The 27,369-nt window shown below is 33.7% G+C and overlaps 2 protein-coding genes across 2 annotated transcripts; one reads left to right on the top strand and one right to left on the bottom strand.

Annotated features, from left to right (window-relative positions):
* The first annotated feature begins 2,480 nt into the window (after positions 1–2,480).
* LOC146406239 (olfactory receptor 8I2-like) lies at positions 2,481–11,375 on the top strand. The gene is made up of 2 exons (XM_085002984.1): positions 2,481–2,935; positions 10,883–11,375. The coding sequence occupies exons 1-2, from the start codon at positions 2,481–2,483 to the stop codon at positions 11,373–11,375; spliced, it is 948 nt and encodes a 315-aa protein (XP_084859110.1).
* A 6,571-nt stretch (positions 11,376–17,946) lies between these two features.
* Positions 17,947–18,747, bottom strand: LOC146406238 (olfactory receptor 5T2-like). The gene has a single exon (XM_085002979.1). The coding sequence runs from the start codon at positions 18,745–18,747 to the stop codon at positions 17,947–17,949; it is 801 nt and encodes a 266-aa protein (XP_084859105.1).
* Between the last annotated feature and the right edge of the window lie 8,622 nt (positions 18,748–27,369).

Raw genomic sequence — 27,369 nt, 5'->3', positions numbered from 1 at the left:
CATGGGCTTTAATTGTACTTAAGATTTTTTATTGTCCTTGATGGTGTACTTATCCTCAACCAATTATTTTTTTGTATGCAACATTATACACAGTCAATTAAAAATCACTGAATACCTGCATTAAAAATAAGTGTGTGTAATATATATGTGTGTGTGTGTGTGTACATATATATGATTTATTGACATAGGCGGAAACATAATTTCAGTGTATATTAACACCTTTAAATCAGATAGGAAAGCTCATTTCTCTTTGCTGGGAGAGTTTACCTTGACTGTCAGGCAGGGGCAGTAGTTACCTGATATCTTCTAATATCATATATCTCACTTATATTTCATAATGTTTTAGAAGAGGTGTTATATATGGATGTGTGTTGGCATATAACATATAAATATCAAAATTAATAGAAAAATTTTAAACTATGGTAATTGCAGTTTTTAGTATATCTATGGATACTGACATTGAAAAACACAAAAGTAAGGAATATTTATTTCCAGGCATTTCCATTGACGATGTCTCCCAGACAAAATAAAAATAAACCTTTGGGTACAATTAAAATACAAATCTCAAGAGATCAAAGACGCTAATTAACCAATTCCTTTATGATATATGTTTGTGTGTTTAAAAAGAGATGCTGGTATAAAAAGACTGCTTAACTCTAGCTTTCTGAAGACAATCCTTTGGCATGGGACAGTTTTCGAAATATATTATGAAAAAAATTAATCCTGAATACAAATATAAATTTAAGCTTAAAAAAAGAAGGCACGTAAAATAATTGCTTTGTCAATTTGGCTCTTATTTGTATTCTATCAATGGAAGTTAATATACATATTATCAAGAAATGTTATCAAAACCACCAACATTTTTTCCATCAACTTCCTAATATTATTAGGTGTCCATTACATAGGAGATAGAGCTCAGTGTTAACAATAGCAGCAGCAATAACATCAGATTCAAGCTATTCTATTGAGAATCCATGGGATTCAAAATTGTTGAGGCAAACACAGCTATATGCCAAAAATACATGGTGAATTTTGCAAATATTGCACAGTGTTTTATTTTCTTATTGCCTGATCATAAGCCTGAAAATAGCTGGCAGAGAGCTGAAGGGGAAGGGAGTTTCCTCCCGAGGACTAAATCCCAGGTAAGTCTTAGTTGTCATCTTCTTCATTATTGTGTGTGAGTGCATGTGTGTTTCTCACACTGAGAATTTTTTCCTTTCACAAAGGCCTGTATCTTCCAGTAAGCTTTAAGAAAAGTACCTTTAATGACAACAAGAGAAAAATGCTGCCATTGACTAAATAGTAATTAAAGGAAAGAAGGGACACATAGGAATACCTTGAACTTGAGAGATACTAAGTTATTAAATATACTTAACATTCCATCAAGTCACTTAACATTCCATCAAGTCCTTTTGGGCTACTCCAGCAGAGTGCTAAATATCTGAAACAAACTTGCATTAACTTCATGCTAGTTTCAGTTCCGGATATTTATCACACACTTATGTCAATATAATGAAGCAAATATGTTCTCTAACTTCTAGAGTAACTACCTTATATTTTATTTTTTTTTGTTTTATAGAGCAAGTCATATTTATTGCACTGTTTGTATGCTTTTTATTATTGACTTGAAAAGTTCCATATTGGAATGAATTAGTTATCCCCTGAGGACGTAGGTAACCACGTGCTTCATGTTGGAAACAAATGTGGTTTCTAAGTGCACATAGAAAAATATTTGGCTCTGGTATAGATTAAGTTCCTCATTTGGTCATATCTCACCAATTGAAAGAAAGAATATGTGATAAAAAAAGTGTAGAGAATTTTGGCATTAACATAAAATAAGCATGCTGCTGCTTTCTTCCTTTTTATATATGTTTTTATATACTTTATAACTTTATAGCATGTGTTCATATGACATAAATGTGTATATCTATTTTACAAAATTTAACAAAATTTATTGATTCCAAGAACCATTAAAATGTGTCCATTGTAGATCTTATTAAACTCTTAAACAATCTGTTAAAGTAGCTGTTAAAAGCTGAAATTTTAATTCTGTGGCACAAAGATATTCTTAAATTCAGAAATTACAGATCATGCTTTCCTAAATAACCCTTATATTTTCTAAGAATACAGTATAATTTATTCCAGGAGGCAAATTTCAAAGTCAGCTAGGGTGGAGGCTGGTATACCTTAGAAGGAATCTCTTCAAAATCATTCCCAATAGATGCCTTTTTGAGTGCAACCAATTCCACACAACTGTGAAATTTGAAAAATTTTAATTCATGTGTGTCAGATCTTTAAAGGGTAAAAATTATATATAAATTCTCAATTAACTTGAAATCGTTAATATTCACATCCCATCGGTCACTCTCCCCTTGTGGGAGGCTGAGTCTGTGTTGATTATCAAGCCTTCAGACTTGCATCCTTCTCTAACTTCCATTACTGTTATTTGGCAGGTAAGTCAGAGGCCTCAGTTGATAGAAATGACGGGGAATAATTTCACGGAGGTGACTTTCTTCATCCTCTCTGGATTTGCAAATCGCCCTGAGCTGCAAATCAGACTTTTCTTGATGTTTCTTTTTATTTATCTATTCACTGTTTTGGGGAACCTTGGACTGATTGTATTAATTAAAATTGACTCTCAGCTTCACACACCCATGTATTTTTTCCTTAGCAATTTAGCATTCATTGACATATTTTATTCCTCTACTGTAACACCCAAGGCACTGGTGAATTTCCTGTCAAAACAGAAAACCATCTCCTTCATTGGCTGCTTTGTCCAAATGTACTTTTTTGTGGGCTTGGTGTGTAGTGAGTGTTTTCTTCTGGGATCGATGGCCTATGACCGCTATGTTGCAATCTGTAATCCCTTATTGTATTCAGTAGTTATGTCACAGAAAGTATGTAACTGGCTGGGAGCAATGCCATATACAGTAGGCTTCACCAATTCTCTGATATCCATCTGTGTGATCAGCAGTTTGGCATTCTGCGATATTAGCATCAATCACTTTTTCTGTGACACCACAGCTCTTTTGGCCTTGTCCTGTGTGGATATATTCAGCACAGAAAGGGTGATCTTTGTTTTGGCTGGGTTCACCGTTCTTAGTTCTCTCTTCATCATCATCACCACTTACATTGCCATCATCTCAGCCATCCTGAAGATCAGGTCTGCAGCAGGCAGACAGGCCTTTTCCACCTGTGCATCCCACCTTATGGGTGTGGCCATCTTCTATGGGTCCCTGATTTTCACATATTTGCAGCCTGATAACACATCATCCTTGACCCAGGCACAGGTGGCATCTGTATTCTACACCATTGTCATTCCAATGCTGAATCCACTCATCTATAGTTTGAGGAACAAAGATGTAAAAAGTGCTCTCCTGAGAGTCATGCAAAGGAAACACTTTGCATGACAAATCTCTTCATGTTGCAATTAAAGGAAATCTGGCTGGTTTCAAGCATTCCATTTGCTCCAACATTTAGTAAAACACTAGAATATCTCCAAAAAGCCTAACATGAAATAACTAACAACAGAGTCTTAAAATGTGAGAGACAAATTATTATTTAATGTGTATACCAAATCATCATCTTAAGAGTTCATTTCAGTACAGTATTCAGATGCAGCCATGCACAAATAAGAAAGCAACTGACTGGTAATTGAATCTTTCACTGAACTTTCTTGAGTGAGCATGCTGTCCTAGTAATACATGTTAGACAATTATTTAATTGACTTTTCCTATTGTTTGATATTGTTTCCTCAACCATCAGCAGATTGAGAGGAGTGATAAACTAGTAGATGAAGAGATGATGACTCTCAAATATCATTAACAAGAAATTATTGCTGAAAGTCAGAGAGCAAAAGAAAGTGCAGCATTACCAAAAGCAAATATAAGTCCAGCGTTGAACAGGTTGAGTTGTTGAAGTTATTTCAGTGGTGACCAATGATAACAAAAGACATTTCACCCTAAGAGTTATAATTTTGATCATTTATTTCTGAAACATGATTTTGATTACACAGAAAAGAGATGCACTCATGGAGTTCGGTCTCCATCAAAAAGAGCAGTTTAATTTCTTCATCACCTTGCTGTGCCTCCCTAAGTTCAAAGACTTGAGAAACTTTTAAATGTGTGTGTCTCTGTGTCTGTTTGTGTAGATAAATGAAGTACTCGCAGTAGCATAATTCCTGAGGCATTTCAGAGGTATCTGTAGAGATCCTCATTTTTCTGAAAGAAGCAAAAAAACTTCACCAAGTCTCTGGTATTAAAAGGAGAACCTGAGTTTCCCTTTTATTTTTCCTTGAAAAGACACTTAAATTAAATCTCATTTAATGAACTCTCCCAGGCATGGTTACAAAATGAAAATGAACTCTGGAAAAATAGTAACCCTCAGTACTGGTTTACTGAGCGTGAATCATTGAGTAGTAACAAAGGAGTTGGGCCACAGCATTTAAAATATGTTTTGAAAGGAATTTGATTAGGTGCTGTTAAAAGAATATGAGTGATTATGATATTTATCTCTCTCTAACAGGTTTGTAAGCTCTCTGGCAGGAGAGTTTGCTTTGTTATATTTTTGCTCTTTACTGCACATTGAGAATGTATCACATATACAATGCGTAATTAAATATTTCTTTGCTTCTTATTTGCTTGTGGAAGCACAGTGAGGGATGCATTGAGGTCAAAGATTCTACCTTAGTGATGTTGATTTCTTTCTTTGGTATTTGGAGACTTGTATGAATTTTGGCATTCAAAAACACATTAGTTGGGAGTTCCCTTCATGGCTCATTGTTAACAAACCTGACTTGGATCCATGAGGATGTGCGTTTGATCCCTGGCCTCGCTCAATGGGTAAAGGATCCTGTGTTGCTGTGGCTGTGGTGTAGGCTGGTGGCTACAGTTCCAATTTGTCCCCTAAACTTGGAACTTGCATATACCCTGGATGCGGACCTAAAAAAAGCCAAAAAAAAAAACAAACCCCAAAACAAACAAAGAAAACAGTAGTTTAAACGAAACTTCTATTTCTAGGATTCTTGCAAAATCCTCTCATTTATATACTAAAATGGCATAGTAATTAACAGATTTCTTTTCAAATGATTTTTCCTTATGGTTAAGATATGGAAATGAGTATATATATATAGATTTATACATTGTCTATATGATTTCAAATCCTTGGAATCAACTGGTTAAGACTCTAATATATCTTACATCACAAAAAAACCACCTATGAAAACAATCAGCCTTCAGTCTTGGGAGTAAGTAGCTAAATATAATTCATGTGAAAGGATCTGTGTATGCACACATATATATTTGGTTTCAACTTTTTAATTTTCGTCTCTGATCTACAAGTTTCTGATCCCTGCAAACTCATTTTTAAAGTAATATACTACATTATCAACCATTGTAAGTGACAACTTGAAACATACCCTGCATTACTCTAGGGATGTATTGAGGTCTTATTGGTCATTTCCTTTGTTAAGTCCTCATGAATATTTTTCCTTCTAAGCACAGAGTTTAATTCAGATTGGTTGCTCTCAAGATTATTCCTCATCATCATGGAAAACTATTAAACTGATTATATTTCCTTTTTTTTTTTTTTTTTTTTTTTTTTTTGGTCTTTTCAGGATCGCACCCGTGGCATATGGAAGTTCCCAAGCTAGGGGTCTAATAGGAGCTGCAGCTACTGGCCTATACCACAGCCACAGCAATGCCATATCTGAGCCATGTCTGCAACTACACCCACAGCTCATGGCAATGCCGGATCCTTAATCCACTGAGCAAGACGAGGGATTGAACCCGCAACCTCAAGATTCCTAGTCAGATTCGTTTCCACTGTGACATGTCAAGAACTCCCCTTTCTGTCCTTTTATTCCAAGGATTTTCCTTCATGCATTGCTCAATTTTTTTTATAATTGTCTGAAATATAATGACTATCGAACTTTATTTATATTTACCTTAGGTCTAATTATATGTATGATATTTATTTTCACTTGTGTTGAATATGTATACTTCTATAGATAATTGCAAGATTTTATAATTTTTACTATCAATAAAATTATGTATCTAATTATTTTTATGTTTTAATGTTTCTTGTCTCAAAAAGAAAAAACATGCCATACTTTTCTCACTAATCATAAGTAGAAAAATAACTTATTTGTCCAATGTTATGACTAAATATCCATGTATATTTTTCAATATTCTCCTCATATTTATGCCTGTATAACTTCCATCATTCTCTCTTCTAGATGCTCTTTCTATACCTTCCCTCTAGAACCTGTAATACACATCTGTCTAGAATGGCCATTTATGTCTTTGTATTTTCTCCAGTCTTTCCTTCTGCCAGACTCTCTCCAGACTCTTGCACTTAATCAGGCCAGATGATCAATTCATTAATGTTTGGAACAATGTCCCCAAAGTGATCATGTGATCATAATGTGTAAAATGACCCAGATATTTTCTTTTTCTTTATGCTAAAAAAAAGACACTCAGTTTAAAATGCTTGATTCATTGGTCTTCAAGATAAAAATGCTGAGTGTTTTTTCAGTTTGTTTAAACTGTAGTGCCCTTGAAATGTACCTGTTAACATTTGTGTTCCTTAAGTTTGTGTTCTATTTCACCAATTTAAGACATCTTTTCTATCAAAATAAAGACAAAATAAAAATTATGTTTCTTTTCTTTTCTTTTCTTTTTTCTTTTTTTTTTTTGCTCATGCCCATGGCATGCAGATATTCCCAGGTCAGGGTTCCAGGGATCAAATTCAATCTCCCAGCAGCAATGCTAGTTTCTGCAGTGACAATGCTGAATCCTTAACCAGCTGTACCATAGAACTCCTTAATTTCTTTGACTTCAGGAAGGATTGTAGAAATTCCTGAATAACCAAATTACTCAACGAATGTAAAATGAAATTGACTTTTTTTTGGTCTTTTTGCATTTTCTAGGGCCACTCCCATGGCATATGGAGGCTCCCAGGCTAAGGGTCTAATAGGAGCTGTAACTGAGGGCCTACGCCAGAGCCACAGCAATGCCAGATCCAAGCCGTGTTTGAGACCTACACCACAGCTTAGAGCAATGTTGGATCCTTAACCCACTGAGCAAGGCAAGGGATTGAACCCACAATTTCATGGTTCCTAGTTAGATTTGTTAACCACTGAGCCACGACAGGAACTCCAAAATTGACTTTTTAATAGCAGGCAGTCAGACTCACTCTTTTGACCACAGACAATGTTTAGAGATCAGTTCAGAAATGAATTCGAAATAGTATCTGAATTGGAAAAAGTACTATAAAGTTAAGATTTTACATGGGATATTTGCATTTCAAAATATGGAAAAGAGGAATGGGCTGAGAATCTAAAAATAAAGAAAATAAATAAGAAAGAAAAACACAATTTAGAAAAAATATAGAAATATTGGTATTATAAAACATGAATATATTAGAGAAAAATATAACTAATTTTATATTTATTCCATATGAGAAATTCTTCTAAAAAGACAAAAAATATCAGTGTGTGTCAAAATACAATCACCGGTATATTACATTTTTCACACAATTTTTACCAAAATAAAGTGATGCAAAACATTGGAATAGAGTAACTAATTTTATAGAATGTTGTTTTTACTCTTCCATTTGCCTGATTCTCATCTCCTCCAGATAGTTTTTGTATTTTCTACTTAACTTATTTCAGTGTGACCGTATCACTGACACCACTAATGAAATTTCCCTGAGGAAAAAAAAAAATTAATGTTATGGCCATGCACACAGCACATTGAAGTTTGAATAGGAGCCACAGATATACCAACACTGGATCCTTTAACCATTGCACTGTGCCAGGAATCCAACCTGCACTTCTGCAATGACCAGAGCCACTGCACCCTGCACTTGGTTTCTTAAGGCAATCCACTACAGTAGGAACTCCAAAATTTGTTTTTTAAAAGAAGAGTTCCAATCATCCCCATGCATCCTTGGCTCTTTGTTTTTCTCTAAAACACTTATCACCATAGATGAGCAAATACTCCATTATTGTTTCTCCTGCCATACCTCCCACAACGTAAAAAAACACTGTTACTGCCTAGTACTCTCTGCCCCTTAGGTTGCATGGCCCATCCACTGCATGGGGCCTCTGCTCTGATGTTCCCCTGTCTCGATGACTCCCTTCCCAGGTACCTGCATGACTAACTCTTCCTTTGTCCACATCTTTGCTCAAATTCCAGCTTTGTATTTAAGCTTCCCTTGACCATACTATTTCTGATTGCTCTCTCATACCCCTACCCCAGAACTTCCTTCCTCCAAGATATCTCACATTTTATTTTTGGTAGCACTTTTCTTCTTATAACATGTTATATGACTATTTTGTTGTATTTTTCTTGTTTCACCCAGCTGTGAACTTATAATCTATGACGTTAAAATTGATCAGGTCAGACATACATATCAACATTTGACTTTTTCTTTCCCAGCATCTGTGAGTCAATTATACTAGTGGATTAATCTATAAATTTAAATCCAAAATTAACTGAATTTCAATTAATTAATCCATGAATTAATTGATAAATTGATTAATCCATAAATTTCACTGTTACCAAATTTAACTTAAAGGAGTCACATTTTCTGACTGCATTGAAGTACAATATAAAATTGATATTTAAAGAATAAAAATATATCTTTCAGCTTGAACTTAAATTTTTTAAAATCTTGAATTATTCTTACAACAGGAAATTTAAAAATTTAATTTTAGATTATCTATTCAATATGCCACAATAAGAATAATTAATATCACTACATATATATCAAATTTAAAACAACCCTCAGATGAATAATGTATATATTAAATTCCTATATTAATCAAACAGGTAACAAAAAGTAAATAAAAAACAGATATTACTGTGCAAGAGAAAAAAACAATGAATTCAACCTAAAGGGGAAAAGAATTGTTATGCCAAACTTTGCCTCTTCAGCTTAAGGATTATCTTGAGCTGGTTATTTTTAAGAAAGAGCAGACATAGGAGATGTTCTCAAAACTGAGTAGAAGTTACCTTTTTGTAAGAGATATTTACATTTAAAATAGAAGTTTTCAGGAGTTCTCATCATGGCATAGAGGAAACAAATCCGACTAAGAACCATGAGGTTGCAGGTTTGATCCCTGGCCTTTCTCAGTGGGTTAAGGATCTGGCATTGCCATGAGCTGTGGTGTAGGTTCCAGACTCAACTGGGATCCTGAGTTTCTGTGGCTGTGGTGTAGCCTGGCAGCTGTAGCTCTGATTCAACCCCTAGTCTGGGAACCTCCATATGCTGGGGGTATGGCCCTACAAAGCAAAAAAAAAAAAAAAAAAGGAAATCATTTTTAAAAGACCTCTCTCTCTGTATCAATAAGAAGATAACTAAATATCTAGAAACTCTTTTCAGTGAAGAGGCTTGGAATTGAACCAGCATTAACAAACATACCATTGTTTACTGTTTTGTCCTTCCTCCCATCCCACCCCTCAATCATCTTTGTCTTTAGCATTATATGGTATCTAAGGTGATGGCTTGGGATATTTAAAGGAGCCACTCAGTATTCCTGGGTGTTACCCATGGAAACAGTGGTATAAATGTTATTAAATTTATGCTTCTTTTTCTCCTATTAATCTTTCCTGCATTAGAGTGGGTGGATCACAGCCAAAAACCAAGAAGAATAGAAGGAAAATTATTTGTTGTTCTCCATAATCCTAGTGAAGTAGGGGAAGAATGATAAAATTTAGATAAAAATTAATGGATTAGAAGACCAAAAAAATAGCATTTAGCCAAAAAAGAAGATGTTTTTCATGAGTTAAAGAAGAAAGTAACTAGAATAAGTCAAGAGAGAAAGAAAAACATATATATGTATATATATATGCATAGTTATATATATATATATATACACATATACATATACACATAGTTAGGGTATAACAGCATGTAATAATTAAATTAAAAGATATTTAACATCTCTGATCACATTTTGGTTTCCTCCATGACACAGTAAATGGTATAAGTATAGCTTAAAACAGATTTCCTTCATGGTTCAGTGGGTTAAAGATCTGGGGTTTTCACTGTGTAGCTTGAGAGTTTCAGTCCCTGGACCAGGAAATTTGCATGCAATGTTCATTAGAAACAAATGCAAAGAACAACATGAAAACAATTCAAAACTGTTGAAACATTTTGATACATTTTTCTCAATTATTTTTATTCATAAAGTTTATTTGTATGCCTCTAGATTTGTGTAATTTTTTTGTACTGTATATTCAGTATTCATCCTCAATTCATATCTAATATTTCATAATATACTCTGAGCAATGTTATATTAGCCTTTCATAGAACCCATAAAGGGTAGATTTTTTTTTTACTTCATGACAATTAAATTCATGGTTGTGTGTATTAATAGGGACTCTTACAGAAAAGTCCCCTCATACTCCAGAATTTCAGGAGATAACATGTTGGTGTGGATTAAGAAGCACAGGGAAAAAAAATGAATGCACTAAAACTTAAAAAGAACTACTCTCATAGAAAAAAAATATATATATTACAGAAATGCGCTACTTAGATAGTCTTCATGTCTTATTTATGAACAAAATTTGAGGTTGACCTATGGCTAAAAAGACAATATAGGAAGACAGTGTTTTTGCACCAATTTTGACTCCTGGTAAGTATTATTTTCAAAATTAAAAGATTTTCCTTAGGATCAAATAAAACTGGGACATTATCAGAAGAATATATATACAGACACTATATTGACATTACCCTAATTAATGCCAGGGCTTGTGGAACTAGAAATACAGAGTTTAGGTAATCAGGGTATGAAAGCAATACACATATTTTAGAAATATATTTTGGAAGAAATTTGATTTGAATGGTCAAATCAGCAAATCATAACTTTTGCATACTTCTTGGACTCCTTTGTCAATGTGCTTTGCATGAGCAGATTGGATTTCTGTGATTCCAATGTAATCCATCACTTTTTCTGTGACATATCCCCAATCTTAGCCTTGTCCTGCACTGACACCCAAATAACAGAAATAGTCATATTCATTTTAGGTGGATCCACACTAGTGGTGTCTCTTACCACGATAGTAGTGTCTTATGTGTCTATCCTGTCTACTATCCTGAAAATTACTTCCACGTCAGGAAAGCAAAAAGCCTTCTCTACCTGTGCCTCCCACCTCCTGGGTGTCACCATCTTTTATGGCACTATGATATTTACTTATTTAAAGCCAAGTAAGTCCTACTCCTTGGGAAGGGATCAAGTGGCTTCTGTTTTTTATACTATTGTCATCCCCATGCTGAATCCACTCATTTACAGTCTTAGAAACAAAGAAGTAAAAAATGCTTTCATTAGAGTCATGCAGAAAACAGTGGGCTCCAGGCAATTGAAATGAGAGTGTTGCTAAACTTCTGATTTCATCATCCTTTTTTTTCTCTTCCCTATGGTGTATTTTCTTGGTCTCTTTCCAGAAACAGTTGAATCATTTATGTGTTTGTTTTCTGTTGAACCTTCACTTCTGCACCAAATATGATCTTTTCATTTCTGGGAATATTCCTTTAGAAATCCATGTAAGAGGTATAGCTCAACGGTTGAGTTTTGGCTGCAGAAATCCATAATATATTTGGAAACTATGAAATATATTAATGCTATAGTCTAAATTTACATGTTTTTAATTGCAACTGATTGGCAAAATGGAAAACTATGATTGTCATTTTTTAAACTATATTGTGCAAATTCCCATGTATCCTCCAAATACAGAGAAATTTATTATGGAAAAAAGCTTCCTTTGAGGAGTAATGATTACAGTTCTAAGAATTATTTCATTTTTTTTATGGAGACACACTATAGCTGGGTGATTAGGAACACTTGATTTGGAACCAAACAGTCCAGACTTTACCCTTTTCACTGTAGAACCCTTGAAAACTCCCTGAAACTTTTAGCCTCAGGATTCCTCAACTGTGGAAGATAAATAATGATTCCAGGTCCATTATACTTATTGTAAAGATTACATCGGATAATGACTGTAAGACATTTAAGGCATTACTAAGAAGTGCTGATCCTAATCATTAGAACACTGGCATTCCTGCATTATTTTTAATGTTCCATGACTTTTTCTTAAAGAATATTCCCATGTGTTTTATAAAGTGCTTATGTTTGATTTAAGGGATAAACACACAGACATCTGAGGAACAACTCAGCATTTCCTAGTTTTGGAGTTAGAGTGCTATATATTAGCATTGGAGAAAATTTGGAAATTTTTGAAAAATTTAAGTTAATAGAAATGCCATAACATTTATCATTAGCTTTGTGTGTTGTCTAGATTTATAGTTATATGTATATGCATACACTTTATATAAACTAGCAATCTTTCTGTTATTTCCTATGTATTTTTTTGTAGCTTTCTACATAAACTTTCACATTTAACCTTTTTTAATTCCTTTTTAACTGATACCTAAGGTAAATATGCTCTTGATATATGGTTAAAAACTCAAGACTCATTTTGCAGTGCTTTGGACTTGAAATGTTTGTAAATTCATGTTAAAAAATCTGCATGCAGTGGTCTCTCTTTGGTGGCTACGGTAACTTTCTGTGATTTGTGAACAAGTCTTGAGTAAACTGCTGCTTTGTTGAAATTATGCGTATTTTTAAGAAATCATTGCCTTTCTCCTCCATTCTATGGGTTTTTATAATCATTAAAATAAATATTTGAATTAAATGTTGATTCACTAGTCCTAATTTTTTTAACAGAGGCAAGTTATAAAGCTACAAATTTATAATGAATTCAGATTTTGCAGCAACTCATACATTTTAGTCAGATTGAGTGCTAAAATTTCCTGTATTTTAATTTTTTTCCCCAGGCCTGAGGCATGTGAAAGCTCCTGGGCCAGGGATCAAACTGGTCCCACAGCAGCCACTTGAACAGCTATGAAGAGGCTGCATCCTGAACCCATGGCACCACAGGGGAACTCCCCAAATATTTTCTTCTATATAACCTGAAATTCCAGTTTTAATTTTCTCTGTTATTTATTTATTTATTTATCTATTTTTGTATTTTTTTTAAGGCCGCATCCACGGGGTAGAATCGGAGATGTAGCTGCAACCTACACCACAGCCACAGCAATGCAGGATCCTTAACCCACTGAGGGAGGCCAGGAATCAAAGCTGTGTGCTCAGGGATACTAGTTGTGTTCATTAAACACTGAGCCATGACGGGAACTCATTCTCTGCTATTTAAATGCTGTATAAAAACATATGTTTCCTATTCCCCACTATTTGATACTTTTTGTTTAAGCTTTTGTAACTAGTTTTGTTTAACCAATAATAATTATAAATTTTTGTTTTTTTGAAATTTGTATTTTTTTCTTTGTAAAATTACATGTGATTACTTTCCTTAAAACTTCTTAAATATTTAAAACAAAGTGCAAAATTATTAATTCCCTTTTAGGAATTAAATGTTTAAAAATCTTTCTCTAATTCAAAACTGTCAATTAGCTTATTCAAATCTTTTAAATAAAAATTACTTTTCCTCTAAATAGTTTATTTAAAAATTCCCATATTATACATGAATGACTTTAAAATTATTATTATGACTTATTTTTTCTCCAATATTCATGTTATTTAGACTATATTTATAACCTATTGCTATTGGGTTTGTCTTAGAATAATTTAATAATATGCTTTTTTATCTCCTCTCATTTTTTATCTTCTCTCATCTTGTATAAGCAGTATGTTGTTTTATATATTTATAGGCTCTTTTCATTTTTCACTTTTTAATTTTTTTTATTTTTTAAGGGAGAATTCCTTTTTAGGGCCACACCGGTAACATATGGAGGTTCCCAGGCTAGAGGTCCAATAGGAGCTACAGCTCCTGGCCACAGCAACACAGGACCTGAGCCACGTCTGCACCCTATGCCACAGATCATGGCAACTCCAGATCCTTAGCCCACTGAGCGAGGCCAGGGATAAAACTGCAACCTCATGTTTCCTAGTTGGATTTGTTTCTGCTGCGCCATAATGGGAATTCCTCTTTTCATTTTTCTACTGTATTTTACGAACTGTTTTTAACTTGCTTTCAGTTATTTCTACTTCTATGATTAGAAATGTTTCCTGTGTGTTTGTATGGGCAAATATTGTCAACAGATTCTATGATTTTGTGGAAAACTTAAGTTGATAAAATTGTAATTATAATTAATTTAAACTAAAATCTAATTAAATTGATTACCCTACCCTCTTTACAATACAGTTTAGAAACCATATATATAATGTCATTTACACGTGTAATATGATCAATTGGCAATATGAAAGATTTAAAATATTTCTATTTGCCATGAACATTCCTTGTTATTTTATTTTATGGAGCATGTACTCTGAATAAATTCAAAATAGAATATGCTTTTTATTGTGCCATGCCAAAATGCTATTTAGTAAAACTATGATAGAAAATAAGACAAAACTGGAGCATGCTAAAAACAGAAGTGGTTAAGCTTACCACCAAATAAGTCTTAGATATAATGGCAGTATCATAGTTTGCTACTCACTTACCACATGCCAGACAATATTCAAAAAGCTTTGGATATTTAATCAACAAATTTTATCTTCACAAGATAATCTGCATGTAGGCACCAGCAATATTTACAGGTTCATCTGAGGTAATGGAATAGCATCTTTCTAACTGTTCAGGCAAAGACTTAAAAATGATCCTGAAATTTTCTTTTTATCTCAAACATCTCACTTCCAATTTATCAGCATAATATGTAGATTCAAAACACAGGATGAAGTTGGAATCTATTTGTCAACATTTTTTCCTGCTACCACCTCGACCTAAGGAACCGTTATTTCAGGCTTAGAATTATCCTTGCAGCTTCCTGGCTTGTCTCTGATTGGCTTTATCCCTATAGAATCCAAATGGCAACTGAAGAGCCAGAGCAGTAGTGTTACACAGTAACTTGGATTGCCATGTGCTTCACAAATACCGCAAGACTTCTCATCACACTAAGAGTGAAAATGAAAACTTTTACAAGAGCTCAGTGGTCCAAAATGATCTTGTCCCCATGGCTTATTTCAGTGAACTCACTCGTTATTCTCTCAATCATACTGACTTTGTTTTGAGCTCATGCCATCTTTACTCTTCTGGACACATTAGTCTGTATATTGCCTGGAATTTTGCTACTCTCTTTTCTTCATTTTGAATCTTCCTTTTCATAGACAACTGAATTTTTTTTCCTTACTCTATTCTTGGTAAAGACATCTTTACCAATGTATTTAAAATTGTACCTCTTTCCTTTCCCCTTTCATGCTTCATTTTTTCCCATAACAGTTATCTCCATCTCTGCCTTTTTGACATATTTTTCTAATGCATTTTTTTTCTTGTCTGCCACCCCCCAAACTATCATATAAGATTAATAAGTGCAGGATTTTTGCTTACTTTGTTCAACATTGTAGCTGCAGCATCTAGATCCATGCCTCAAAAAGTGTTTCTGAATGCTGAAATTTTACAGGTGGTGAAATTGGTGCACAGACAGATTAAAAAACTGGTTCACCAGCACGCCACTGGTCAAAAAAAGCAGCACATATTTGATAGTCTAATTCTAGTGTTCATATTCTTCATAATTACCTTATGATAGGACATTTTCTACAAGGTTGTACCACAGTTATCAGAATTGAAAAAAAAGATTTTTTTGTTATATTAAATAAAGAATTATATAAAATACCAGTGGCTTTTGAAAAGTGTATGTTGCTCACAGACATGCTCTAGAAATAGTGATACCAGACAGTGTGATCTTGATAATTTTAGCTGAATCTTCTCAAACATACAGGCACAGTCTTATTCACAGAAGGAATAATTCTGCAAAAGAAATAACAGTTTATCTGATGACAGTATTGTTCTTCAGAGAGAACTGTCATAGCCAAGGTACAGGTAATCATGGTGTAACAGTGGGATTCAGAAGCGAGTGACTCAGTGAAGAAAAAAGTATCCTTGGTTATAAACTGGAAGACGTCAGTTGACTAAGGTGTGTGAATGGCCTTTCTTCACAAAGTAGTAAAATAAACTGTTTCTTTTATGTTTTTGGACTGTTATTTCCCAAATGTCATCTTCTTCTGCATTGTTGAGAAGGTTGATTCTTTTTTAAAATGTTTGGTAGAATTCTGTCAAACCATCTGGGCCTTGGTATACTCTTCAGTGTCTACTTAAGATAATTGAAAGCAGAAGTTCACTTAAACACTGGCATGAAAATATTCATAAGCATGATGAATGATAGCCAAAGAGTAGATATAACACAAGTGGCCATAAGATGACAAATGAATAAACAAAATGTTGTGTGTCCATGCAATGGAGTATAGTGTGGCAGTAAAGAAGAAATTATGTACTTATACATGCTTTGGTGAGTGAACTTTTAAACCTTTATTATAAGGAAATAAGTTAGTCATGAAACACATGATACTACATTTTATGATTCATATGAAATGCCCAGAACAGGCAAATTTATAGAGACAGAAAGTTGATAGTGGTTTCTAAGTTTGGGGATGAGAGAATGGGGAATTATTGCTAGCTTCTGCAAAGTATCTTTTAGGAATGGTGAATATACATAATCTTTTACATACATTATGCATCATGAATTATATATCTTGAGTATATAATACATTACAGGTGATATTTATGGTACGTAAATTATTTCTTAAGAAAGTTCCTATATTAAAAATACCTCTAAATATTATTTACATTAGATAAGGGAAAAAAGGTCATGTGGACAATTTTTTAAAGTGAATAAATCCCATAAAAATACAGTAAGGAAAATAGGAGAAATACATAAAAGAAAACAGAAATCCCTGTGCCACAGAATGTGACTGTATATAGAGATAAGATTGTTGTGAAAGTAATGATGTTAAAGTGAGAGCTTCAGGGTGGGTCTTAATCTAATAGGACTGGTATATTTATAACTAAATGATATTATGACACAGATACACAGAGAGAAGACACATAGGAGAGACTGCCATTTCCAAACCAAGGACAACCTCCTGAGAAAAAATCAACCCTGGGTATACCGTGATCTCAGACTTCTAGGTGCTAGTAGAGTGAGAAAAAATTTCAGTTGTTTAAGCCACTAGTTTGCGGTACTTTGTTGTGGCAGCACTGACACTTGATTACAATCACTATCAGCATATATGAATGTATATGTACATATGCGTGCTTATATATGCATATGTATCTGAGAGGGATTTAGTAAGAAGCAAATGGATGAAATGTATTTTTTGCATGAGTGGAAATTGCATAGGTGGAGGTATGATTTTGATCTTTATTTAAAAATCTCTAAAAAGAATAGAAATATACGAACAATGTTTTATATTAAAGTTTAATTTTTTTTTCGGTCTTTCTGCCTTTCCTAGTGTCGCTCCCACGGCATGTGGAAGTTCCGAGGCTAGGGGTCTAATTGGTACTGTAGCCGCCAGCCTACACCAGAGCCACAGCAACGCGTTCAAATCTTTGCTTGCATGTTGTCTTTGCTTTAAGGCTTTCCACCTATTTAAAATAACACCTAGCCTTCTCTAACTCCTTTCCCTGCTTTATTTTTCTTTTTTCCTCATTTCCTTTTTTTTTAATTTTATTTTTTTATTATTATTATTATTTTTTATTTTATTTTTTTTTGTATTTTTGCTATTTCTTTGGGCTGCGCCCGCGGCATATGGAAGTTCCCAGGCTAGGGGTCGAATCGGAGCTGTAGTCACCGGCCTACACCAGAGCCACAGCAACGCGGGATCTGAGCTGAGTCTGCAACCTACACCACAGCTCATAGCAATGCCGGATCGTTAACCCACTGAGCAAAACCAGGGATTGAACCCTCAACCTCATGGTTCCTAGTCGGATTCGTTAACCAACTAGCTATGATGGGAACTCCAAAGTTTAATATTTTTATCATAACTTCCTTGTATAGCAACAATGAGCAACATTCTTTGTTTCTTTCAATTTAACGGTTAGTGTGAAAATACACTTTATTGACACACCCATTTTCCCCAAACACTCTCTTCATTGCCTCTTTGACATCTTTGTTCCTTAAACTGTAGATAATGGGATTCAGCATGGGAATCACAATGCTGTAAAATATTGACACTATCATGTCATGGTCCAAGGCATAGCTGGAACTTGGTCTCACATATGTGAAGAGGATGGTTCCATGGTAAACTGACACTCGAGTTAGGTGAGAACCACACGTAGAGAAGATTTTTCTTCTCCCCTCAGCAGAATGCATCCTCAGAATTGCCAGTAGAATGAAGGCATAGGAGATCAGGACAATCAGGATAGTGACAAGCTCAATAGAGCCCACGCAGTAGAAAAGGAGAAGCTGGCTTGTATAAGTGTCAGAGCAAGAAATAGCCAGGAGAGGAGGGATGTCACAAAAGACATGTCTAATTTCATTGGTTACACAGAATGATAGGCTAAATGTGGCCACTGTGTGCACAGAAGCATTCAAAAGGCCACCAACATAGGATGCAATGACGAGTGTCACACAGACTCTGGGTGACATGGTCACTGAATACAGGAGGGGGTTGTAGATGGCTACATAGCGATCATATGCCATTGCAGCCAAGAGAAAGCATTCGGTGGTCCCAAAAGTAACAAAGAGAAACATCTGGGTTGCACACCCAAGGAATGAAATGACTTTATTTTTGGATGTAAATTCTACTAACATGTTAGGGATAATTACTGAAGAAATACTGGCATCCACACATGATAACGCACCCAGAAAATGTAGTAACTTTAGTGACATTCTTCATGTTGATATCTTATAGAACAAACTTGAAGGATATTCATAAAATTATAATTCATATTGTTATGACAAAAATGAGCAATATTGTGACTTAGGAAAAGTGAAATATGGTCTCATATGTATTTGTTGGAAATGTATAACTTCTCAGCAGCAGTTCCAGAGCAGTGACAAGATGGTGGGTCAAAAGTCGGTGCCATTCACTATGGAATCAAATGGAAGATTTGACTTTTCACTCAACTGGTTCATGTCATTTCTAAAAACCAAGTCAAATGATTAATTTACTACTGAATTCTATTAGCTATTTTCCTATTAAAACACAAGGTGAAGAGCTAAAAAGATTCCTCATGCAATTATCATATTATCTCAAAAATAGAATACATACTAAATTTTAAAATGTGCTAAAAAATTGAATACTTAAAATAACTTTAAATCTAGAATGTGCTAAATAAGGTTTTATTTAATAGATCAATTATTTACCAAAAGGTGCTATTTTGAGCTAATCTCTCTAAAATTTTCCAATTCCGTTAGATTATTCTGTAAAAAACTAATCAAGTTTTTTTAGATAAGCCATGATTGAATATAAAATTATATGATAACGCCTGTTTAATTCAATGTGTTTTTTAAATTCTTAGCATTATATTGTCCTTTTTAAGTAAATATTTGGTCTTTCGTATTGTTTTGGAAACCTAAATTCTTGACAATCTCTATATTTATCTACACTCTCAAAACTCTATTTTGCAAATGGGAGAATTATTTTAAAAATAAGACATATGCTCTTGTGCTAGTAGTAATATGTTTGGTTGTATATTGATTTTTTTATTCAATGAAATAACAGCTGGGTAATTATTGTCTAGAAGTAACAATTAACCTCACAAAGATAATTAATTAAAAATATAACAAAAAAGACATAAAACTTAACAGCTAAGAGTGAAAAAATTACAAGAAATGAAATTTAGAATATATAGAAAAATAAATTTTCTTATATTCCCCTGGTTAATCAAATAGGAGTGAAAGTGTTACCTGGACATGAATTCAAATTTCTATTATTTATCTATATTATTACATTAATTGGAGGATGGATTTTATTCAAGTTACTTACCTTATTTTATATATCTACCTATATACAATTTGAGTCAGTCTTGGGGGCACCTAATCTGTTGTAAATAATATTCTGTACATTATTTAAATTCATTATGAAAGTTAAGCTCTAATTTCAGTATGTTAACATGAACCCCACCAATGAGGGAAAAAAACATTTGGATTAGAAATAGTGATGGAAGGCCAAGAAAGTCTGTACCAACAATCTCCTGGAAAAAACAAAATCAGGATGACATAGAAGAATTGTCAATATCAGGAGAAAACATTTTCATAGAATTATTGGAAAGGCATAAAAAATAAATACTTGGGAGTTCCCATAGTGGCTCAGCAGTAATTAACCCCACTAGTACCCATCAGGACATAGGTTCAATCCCTGGCCTCCCTCAGTATCTCAAGGATCCTGCATTGCAGTGAGCTGTGGCTGTGGCTTAGCCCTGCAGCTAAAGCTCCGATTTGACAGCTAGCCTGGGAATGTGCATATGCCATGCATGCGGCCCTAAAAAACAAAGCAAAGCAAAAATAAAAAAGAGAAAGAAATAAAAAGAAAAAGATAAGAAACTCTCATGTGAGACATCAAAGAAGGAAGATTTACCTTGAAGCATATGTATCTATGTATTATAAATAAAAATTACAACAAAACAAATTAGAGCATTCAAACCACTAATTCTAATTAACTGAATATTTTTGAGCTGTTCCAGTACAATACAATGTTTTAAATGCACCAGTTCATTTAAGAAAGATCTTAGCACATTGATTAGAAAATCCCTAAATATATATATTTTTTTAATTTTAAAAACATCATGAGGAGAGAGGACATGACTATTATCCAAAGGAAGTTTCAGAAAAGAGTTCATGTCGATAAGGTAAAGAGCAGAAATAAAAGAAATAAAAAACAAACTTGGATGAACATAATGAAAGCAATCGATGTTTTGATGCATTTAGGAGCCACAGGCAAAGTTCAACTGCGATTACAATTCTTGCTGTCAGTTCAATGATATACCTGGGATGAGGAAAATTACATAGGATTTGGAATTTGAAAGCATTTGCTTCTCACCTGCTCCATAATTAAAGGCCATATATGATATTAGGCTTTCCCTCCAAGCTTACTCCTTTTTCAAATAGCAATAAATTTAAATGACAAAACAGATACAATAGTGCACAGCCAGATAGATTAAATCCATAAAAGAATGAGCATTGACAACAATTTCCTTTAAATATGTAAACTTTTGTTATAAAGTTAAGATACCTGTACAATTGAACTTTTGTCATCACATGTATTTATTTTCTAGTAATAGCAAATATTGGGTGACCATGAAAATGTTACCACTAAATCATTAAAAGACATAGCTGAACAGAGCCTTAAACTAGATATTTTATTCTTTCATGTATTATATTTCTTTTGTCATTGTTAATGTGCACTTAATCTATCAGATTAACTCCAATTAATTATATTTTGAATACAATTTTTCTGAATCAGAGAATAAAAGGATTTTGTGAATTCTATCATCTGTCAATAACAAAACAAAACACGCACACAAATAACCACAATCCCATTTGCTATTTGCAGTGGCCTTAATTTCACTTTTGATAAATAGGATAATAAAAATTGACAATGTTAAACAATTTAGTTAAATTTAAAATGGTCATTTCTGTTAGATGAATATGATTAAGTCAATATTAATATGTGTTAATACCAAAATAACAGCTATTTGGGGTACACCTAAGTCAATGTTAGAGTATGTCAAAAGGGCTCAGAGTTGTAAAGAGAAAATGGCTATTATGCCTAAAGAATTTAATAATATATGATCAATATTTACAATTAATGTGAAGTCACTCTCAAACATAGAACTTTAATAAGTAAAAACACTGCACATATCTTGGGCTCTGCATTGAAACAATTTACAAAGAAGGTGCGAAATAATAACAGCCATTTATTGAGCTGTAAGAGTGGACTTTTGCATGTGTAAGTTTATTTCACCTTTATAGCAATGCTCACAGCTAATAATTGCCAGAGCCAAATCCATTCCCAGAGTTTTTACCATTTTCCCTGCCTCTTATTATATCATGGCTTCATTTTAGGACTTTCCCCTCACCCTCCCACACCCACTGAAATAAAACAAAACATGATCTTTGATCTATCTGGCTATTTTTTAAGCCATTAAGACCAGAGAAATATTATGAAATAAGTAGTAATGTAAAGTGGCTTCTGTTTTATGTAGGTAGTAAAATAAGCATGGAATAAATATTGATTATTTTCCACTTAAAATATAAGCCTCAAGATAGTTGAATGGGTCCAATGTTTTCTTGGCCCATGTTGATAAATTTCCTGATTATTCTGCTTTGAACAGGTCTATCTTCTTCCCGAAGGAAAATGTAAACTTACAGTCTATTGGGAGCATTATCATTATCTCTATAAACATAACTTCAATATTGTCTATTTTGTTTTTATTTCAGGATGTATCGCTTTCAATTTTTAGGCAGACACTGCACGTCAGATGGTGATGAATGCATTCAATTGATCAGTGCAATAGTTAACAACCATTGGGCTAATTACTAGGGATTTTATAACATACTTGACTCTGATAGTTTAGGTCCCACCTCCTAAAACATTCAGAAAATGACTTGAACATATTTCCTAAAATATTTGGAAAATGACCTCTTACCTGTGGAACAACAAATGCAGGCTTAAGTACATTGTGAATATGGTTCATTTAGATTGCTTATATCCATTTACTTAACTGTTGTTAAAACCCACAGGGAATGCCCCAAAGGGAATACTCCCCAATTATCTTCCTGCTCAAAATAGTGACATGGTAATTTAACAATAAAAATAAATAAATTATTTTGGAATAATGTACTACAGGTTGAGGTGTATAAAATGAATAAAGTTTGAGATAAGAAATCTCAAGCTATGAGACATATTCTTATACCATACCTCTGTAACTGGGTAAGCAGTAATTTTTTTGATAACCAGTATCCTCACTCTGGCAATATATGTTCTTTCATATCACAACAAGTCTATATGGTAAGCTACAACAATGTAAAACCACAGGAGTTCCTGTCGTGGTTCAGCAGGTTAAAAACCCAGCATAATTTCAGCGAGGATGTGGGTTTCATCCCTGGCCTCGTTCATTGGGTTAAGGGTACAGCGTTGCTGCGGCTGTGGTGTAGCCAGCAGCTGCAGCTCAGATTTAATCCCTAGTCTGGAACTTCCATATGCCTCAAGTGTGTCTCTAAAAAAAAAAAAAAAAAATACAGTGTATCTCTTGCAGAATCTAACAGATAAGTTTACAGTCAATCATATTCATTACACATTTGCTCTGTTCAAAATACAATGTGCTGTGGTTTCAATGAATAAAGCAAACATTTTGAGCTCATCAGAATATTACTATTTAAGGTAATAAGAAAAGTAAAAAAAAATTCCTGGAAATGTGGAGGAGACATCAAAAGTTTAAAGCCCTACAGTACTTTATAAGCCATGTAATTTGTGAATCCGGAATATTCACTTATAGTTCACTTAAATTAAATAAAAAAAGATCTACTATACACACATACAATAAGTACACATACACATACAATAAATACACACACACATCTAGAAGAAAGAGAGGGGAATTTAACATTTATGGACAATGGAGATCCAGTAGAATTCATATCTTTCTTCAATATTCCACATGCTCTCAACTCTTACCCAGGCTCAGAGTGTTACAAAGGGACTGTGGAAGACTAATACAGTTTTAAGGGTCATTGAGGATTTCATAAATAAGCAGCACATATTCCATCTGAAAAGGACAGGGTTTTACCTAGAGAAAGACAGTGCTGAGAAGAGTACCAATTGAATGGGGTGAGGACAGTAGGAAGGAAAGTTTCAACAGGGAGGGGCTTCTGGAAGATTCAGGACTCAGAAAGTAGTGTTAAAGCAACATACATGCTGCTTGGTTCATTTGACTTGGAAACAAACAAACAAACAAAAAACAAACAAACAAACAAAAAAGCAACATACAATGTCTAAAACCCAAGGTCCATGTTTGGAAAGCAAAATCTGTTCAGCCATGAGAAACAATAGGTAGACAGTACTTTTGAAATAAACTTAGCTCTGAGAATTAAAGTAGCTATGCAATAATATTCTAAGGCCATCAAAACACAAACAAAAAATGCAAGAGTAATTTCTTAAACATGAACCTAGAAAAGCTACCTTGATGTAATCTCCAACTTCCTGTGTCCCTCCTCTGATAGTCAAAATGCCCATTCTATTCAGACACTGAGAGAACAAAGGGATTGCTATTGAACTTCATACAAGGATATTTTATTTGCAAAATGTGGGGAAAAATTTACATCCCAATGTTACTAAAATCAGAGCATAAAATAAGGCTGTAAAACAATATAGAAGCAATATGTGGATTTAAAATAATATAAAGTGATTTTTAAAATGACTAAGCACTGGAGAGTTCCCTTCATGGCTCAGCAAAAACGAATCTAACTAGTATCCATGAGGATACAGTTTTGTCCCCTGGCCTTGCTCAGTGGGTTAAGGATCTGGTGTTGCCGTGAGCTGTGGTGTAGGTTGCAGATGTGGCTTGGATCTGACATTGCTGTAGTTGTGACGTAGGCCAGCAGCTACAGTTCTGATTTAACCCCTAGCCTGGGAACCTCCATATGCTGCAGGCATGGCCCTAAAAAGAGAAAAAAAAAAAAAAAGACTAAGCTTCAAGGAAATCAAAATGAGATAATGAGACACCAGGAGTATGGCAGAAGATGATTCAGAGTATTCAGTATAGTCATTCAAAAAATAGAAGATAAAAATTTAGAAATCAAGTATAAAGTGTTAAAATGCAACAGTGCCTAGTCACTATAGAACGCATATTTAATGAAAGAGAAGACAGAGAGATACAAAAAATACTGATTCCAAGAGAAGAAAAAATTAAATTGATATAAACTGCCATAACTAAATGTACTAAATTACAATTTTCAAAACAATTAAAACATGGCTCATAAAGGGTAATATTAACACATAGCAATAATTTATAGCCATCTCATTAATGGGCCTTTCATAAATATCATAGACTTAAATAAAGAGCATTGAAATAAGAGGCTTTCATAGAGTTTATTAGCAAAGTAACAACAAAATTATTTCAATTACTTTTTAATTTTATTAAAGAGAATATGGAGAAAAAAGTCCACCCGTGCATAGAATAAGTGTCAGTTTGAAGAATTTTTTCAAACTGAACATTACTCTACAAATGAGACCAAGTTTAAGTAGAACATTGGAACACATAATAATTCTCTCCTTTTGTCTTTGAGTTCCAATCTCCCCTGCAAAGATAACCCTATTCTGCAGCAAAGATTAACTTTAACAGTTCTTTTTTTTAAAGCCAAAGCTACTGAGTTTTCATATTAATATTAATTGCTACCAGTTATATGGATTTTAACAGACACATACAATTGTGTAACCATATTCATGAAATAGAATATTTCTATCATCCTTAAAAAAGTTCCATCTTAACCAATTTATAGTCAGTTATCTCCCTCCCCTCACCTCAGAATTTTCAGGTGTATTCCGCATTACTGCAATTTCATCTTGTCCACAATGTGATAAAGGTAGAATCACATTTATACATCCTTTTAGTTTGACTTCTTTCACTTAAAAAGATCCATCCTTGTACTCAGGTAATACGAGCCCTTGTTCCTATTAGTTGCTGAATTATATTCCATCCTAAAGAGGTACCACAGTTGCCTTATCCATGCAATAATTAATGGACATTTGGAATAAAGTATTTCTAGTTTTAGAATGTGGTGACTAGAACTGCTCTAAGCATTGGCATACAGATCTCTTTGTAGAAATGTTTTCTTTCCTCTTGGGTAAATAACACAGTGAGATTACTGGGTGGGCTGCACAACCTTGCTTTCCTACCTGCAGTGGATGAGAGCTTCAGTTGCTCTGCATCACTGTGAGTACTTTCTATTATCATTTAAAGCTATATTTTTAAAATTCTAGCTGTTCTATTAGATGCTATGGAATCACATTGCAGTTTTAAATTTTGTTTCCCTGATCACAAATGGTGTTGAAAGTTATTTTTTATCAGCTTATTTGCTATCTGTATATCTTCTCTGGGGAAGAGTCTGTTCAAATTTATGCTCAATTTTATTGCTTATCTTTCATTTTCATATTGTTGAGTTTTTAAAGTTCTGTGCTCTGGATTCAAACAGTTTTTCAAATAGCGGTTTAGCAAACATTTTACATAAATCTGTGGTTTCCTCATTTTCTCAAAAGTGTCTTTTACAATGCATATTTTAAATGTGATGATATATAATTTATCATTTTCCCCTAGGTTTCATGAACTTCGTGTTTTATACAAAAGTTTCTGACCAACCCACAGCTGCAAAACTGTTGTCCTATTTTTTTCTCTAGAAATATTATTATATTGAGGTCTAAGTTTCCTGCAAGGATTTTCCTGAACAACTTTGTCAAAGATAAATTGACTATATTAGGTGAATCTATCACTGACTCTTTTCTGTTCCATTGACCTGGATATTTATCTTTTCACTAACACCACACTCGCTTGATTGTTTTAATTTTGTGGCAATTCTTGAAATCAGATCATGTGCATATTACTTTATTCTTCTTTTTCAAAATTGCTCAGACCCCCTTAGATTCTTTGTCTTTTTTATAAATCATAAATCACCATGACAATTTTTGCAGAAATGCTTGCATTGCATATATAGATCATTTGGGATTACATTTAATGGATATATCCCTTGTCACAAATGGGCTGTGTATCAATATTATCTTTATTTCTTCCTTCTTTCTTTTCTTTCTCTCTTTCTTTCTTTCTTTCTTTATTTCTAAAATGAGATTCCATGGCCAACATTCCCTGTCTTCTAATTTAGAATCACTGGGTGTGAAGCTGATGTATCTATGTATTCTTCACAAGTTTTTAAAGATTCCCTTTAAGTATATACCCTAGTACTAGTCTATGGATAAGTCTAAAGGGTCTTTAAGACATGATGGTACACAGCTCAAATGCTGACCTTTATCTCTACTAGGTATTTAATATTCTAATGTCTTGTTACATAGAATATGACAATCATCTGTATAATGTCCCATTGCTATTGTCAGCACTTTTCTGTTCATCTATGTATATATTATTTACTCCATTAATTACAGAATGTTTTAAAATGTCTTTACTATCATTTAGCAGTGTAGCACCTTTACAGTTAAATGAGTATAGATATGTTTATTAAATGATTATGAATCCTTCATAGCTTATCATTTTGTATTTCCTTATGTATATGTTTATAGAAGTTTGAAGGAGGTAAACAGGTAATATCCCCAGGAAAAAGAAACTGAATTTCAGAGAATTTAAACTATCAATACATTGGCACATGCTTTTTAGTATCAGAGCTAGAAATGTGTCCCATATCATATTTTTTTTGTCTTTTTAGGGCTGTACTCACAGCATGTGAAGTTTCCCAAGCTAGGGGTCTAATTGGAGCTATAGCTGCTGGCCTACACCACAGCCACAG

Source organism: Sus scrofa, chromosome 1 (assembly GCF_054392235.1).
Source record: "Sus scrofa isolate SSC_HxYL_T2T_F1_AM1 chromosome 1, Sscrofa_HxYL_maternal_Yorkshire_Landrace_v2.0, whole genome shotgun sequence".
NCBI classification, from domain to species: Eukaryota; Metazoa; Chordata; class Mammalia; order Artiodactyla; family Suidae; genus Sus; species Sus scrofa.
Note: the sequence above shows the minus strand (reverse complement) of the source record. Positions and strands in the feature narration are given on the sequence as shown.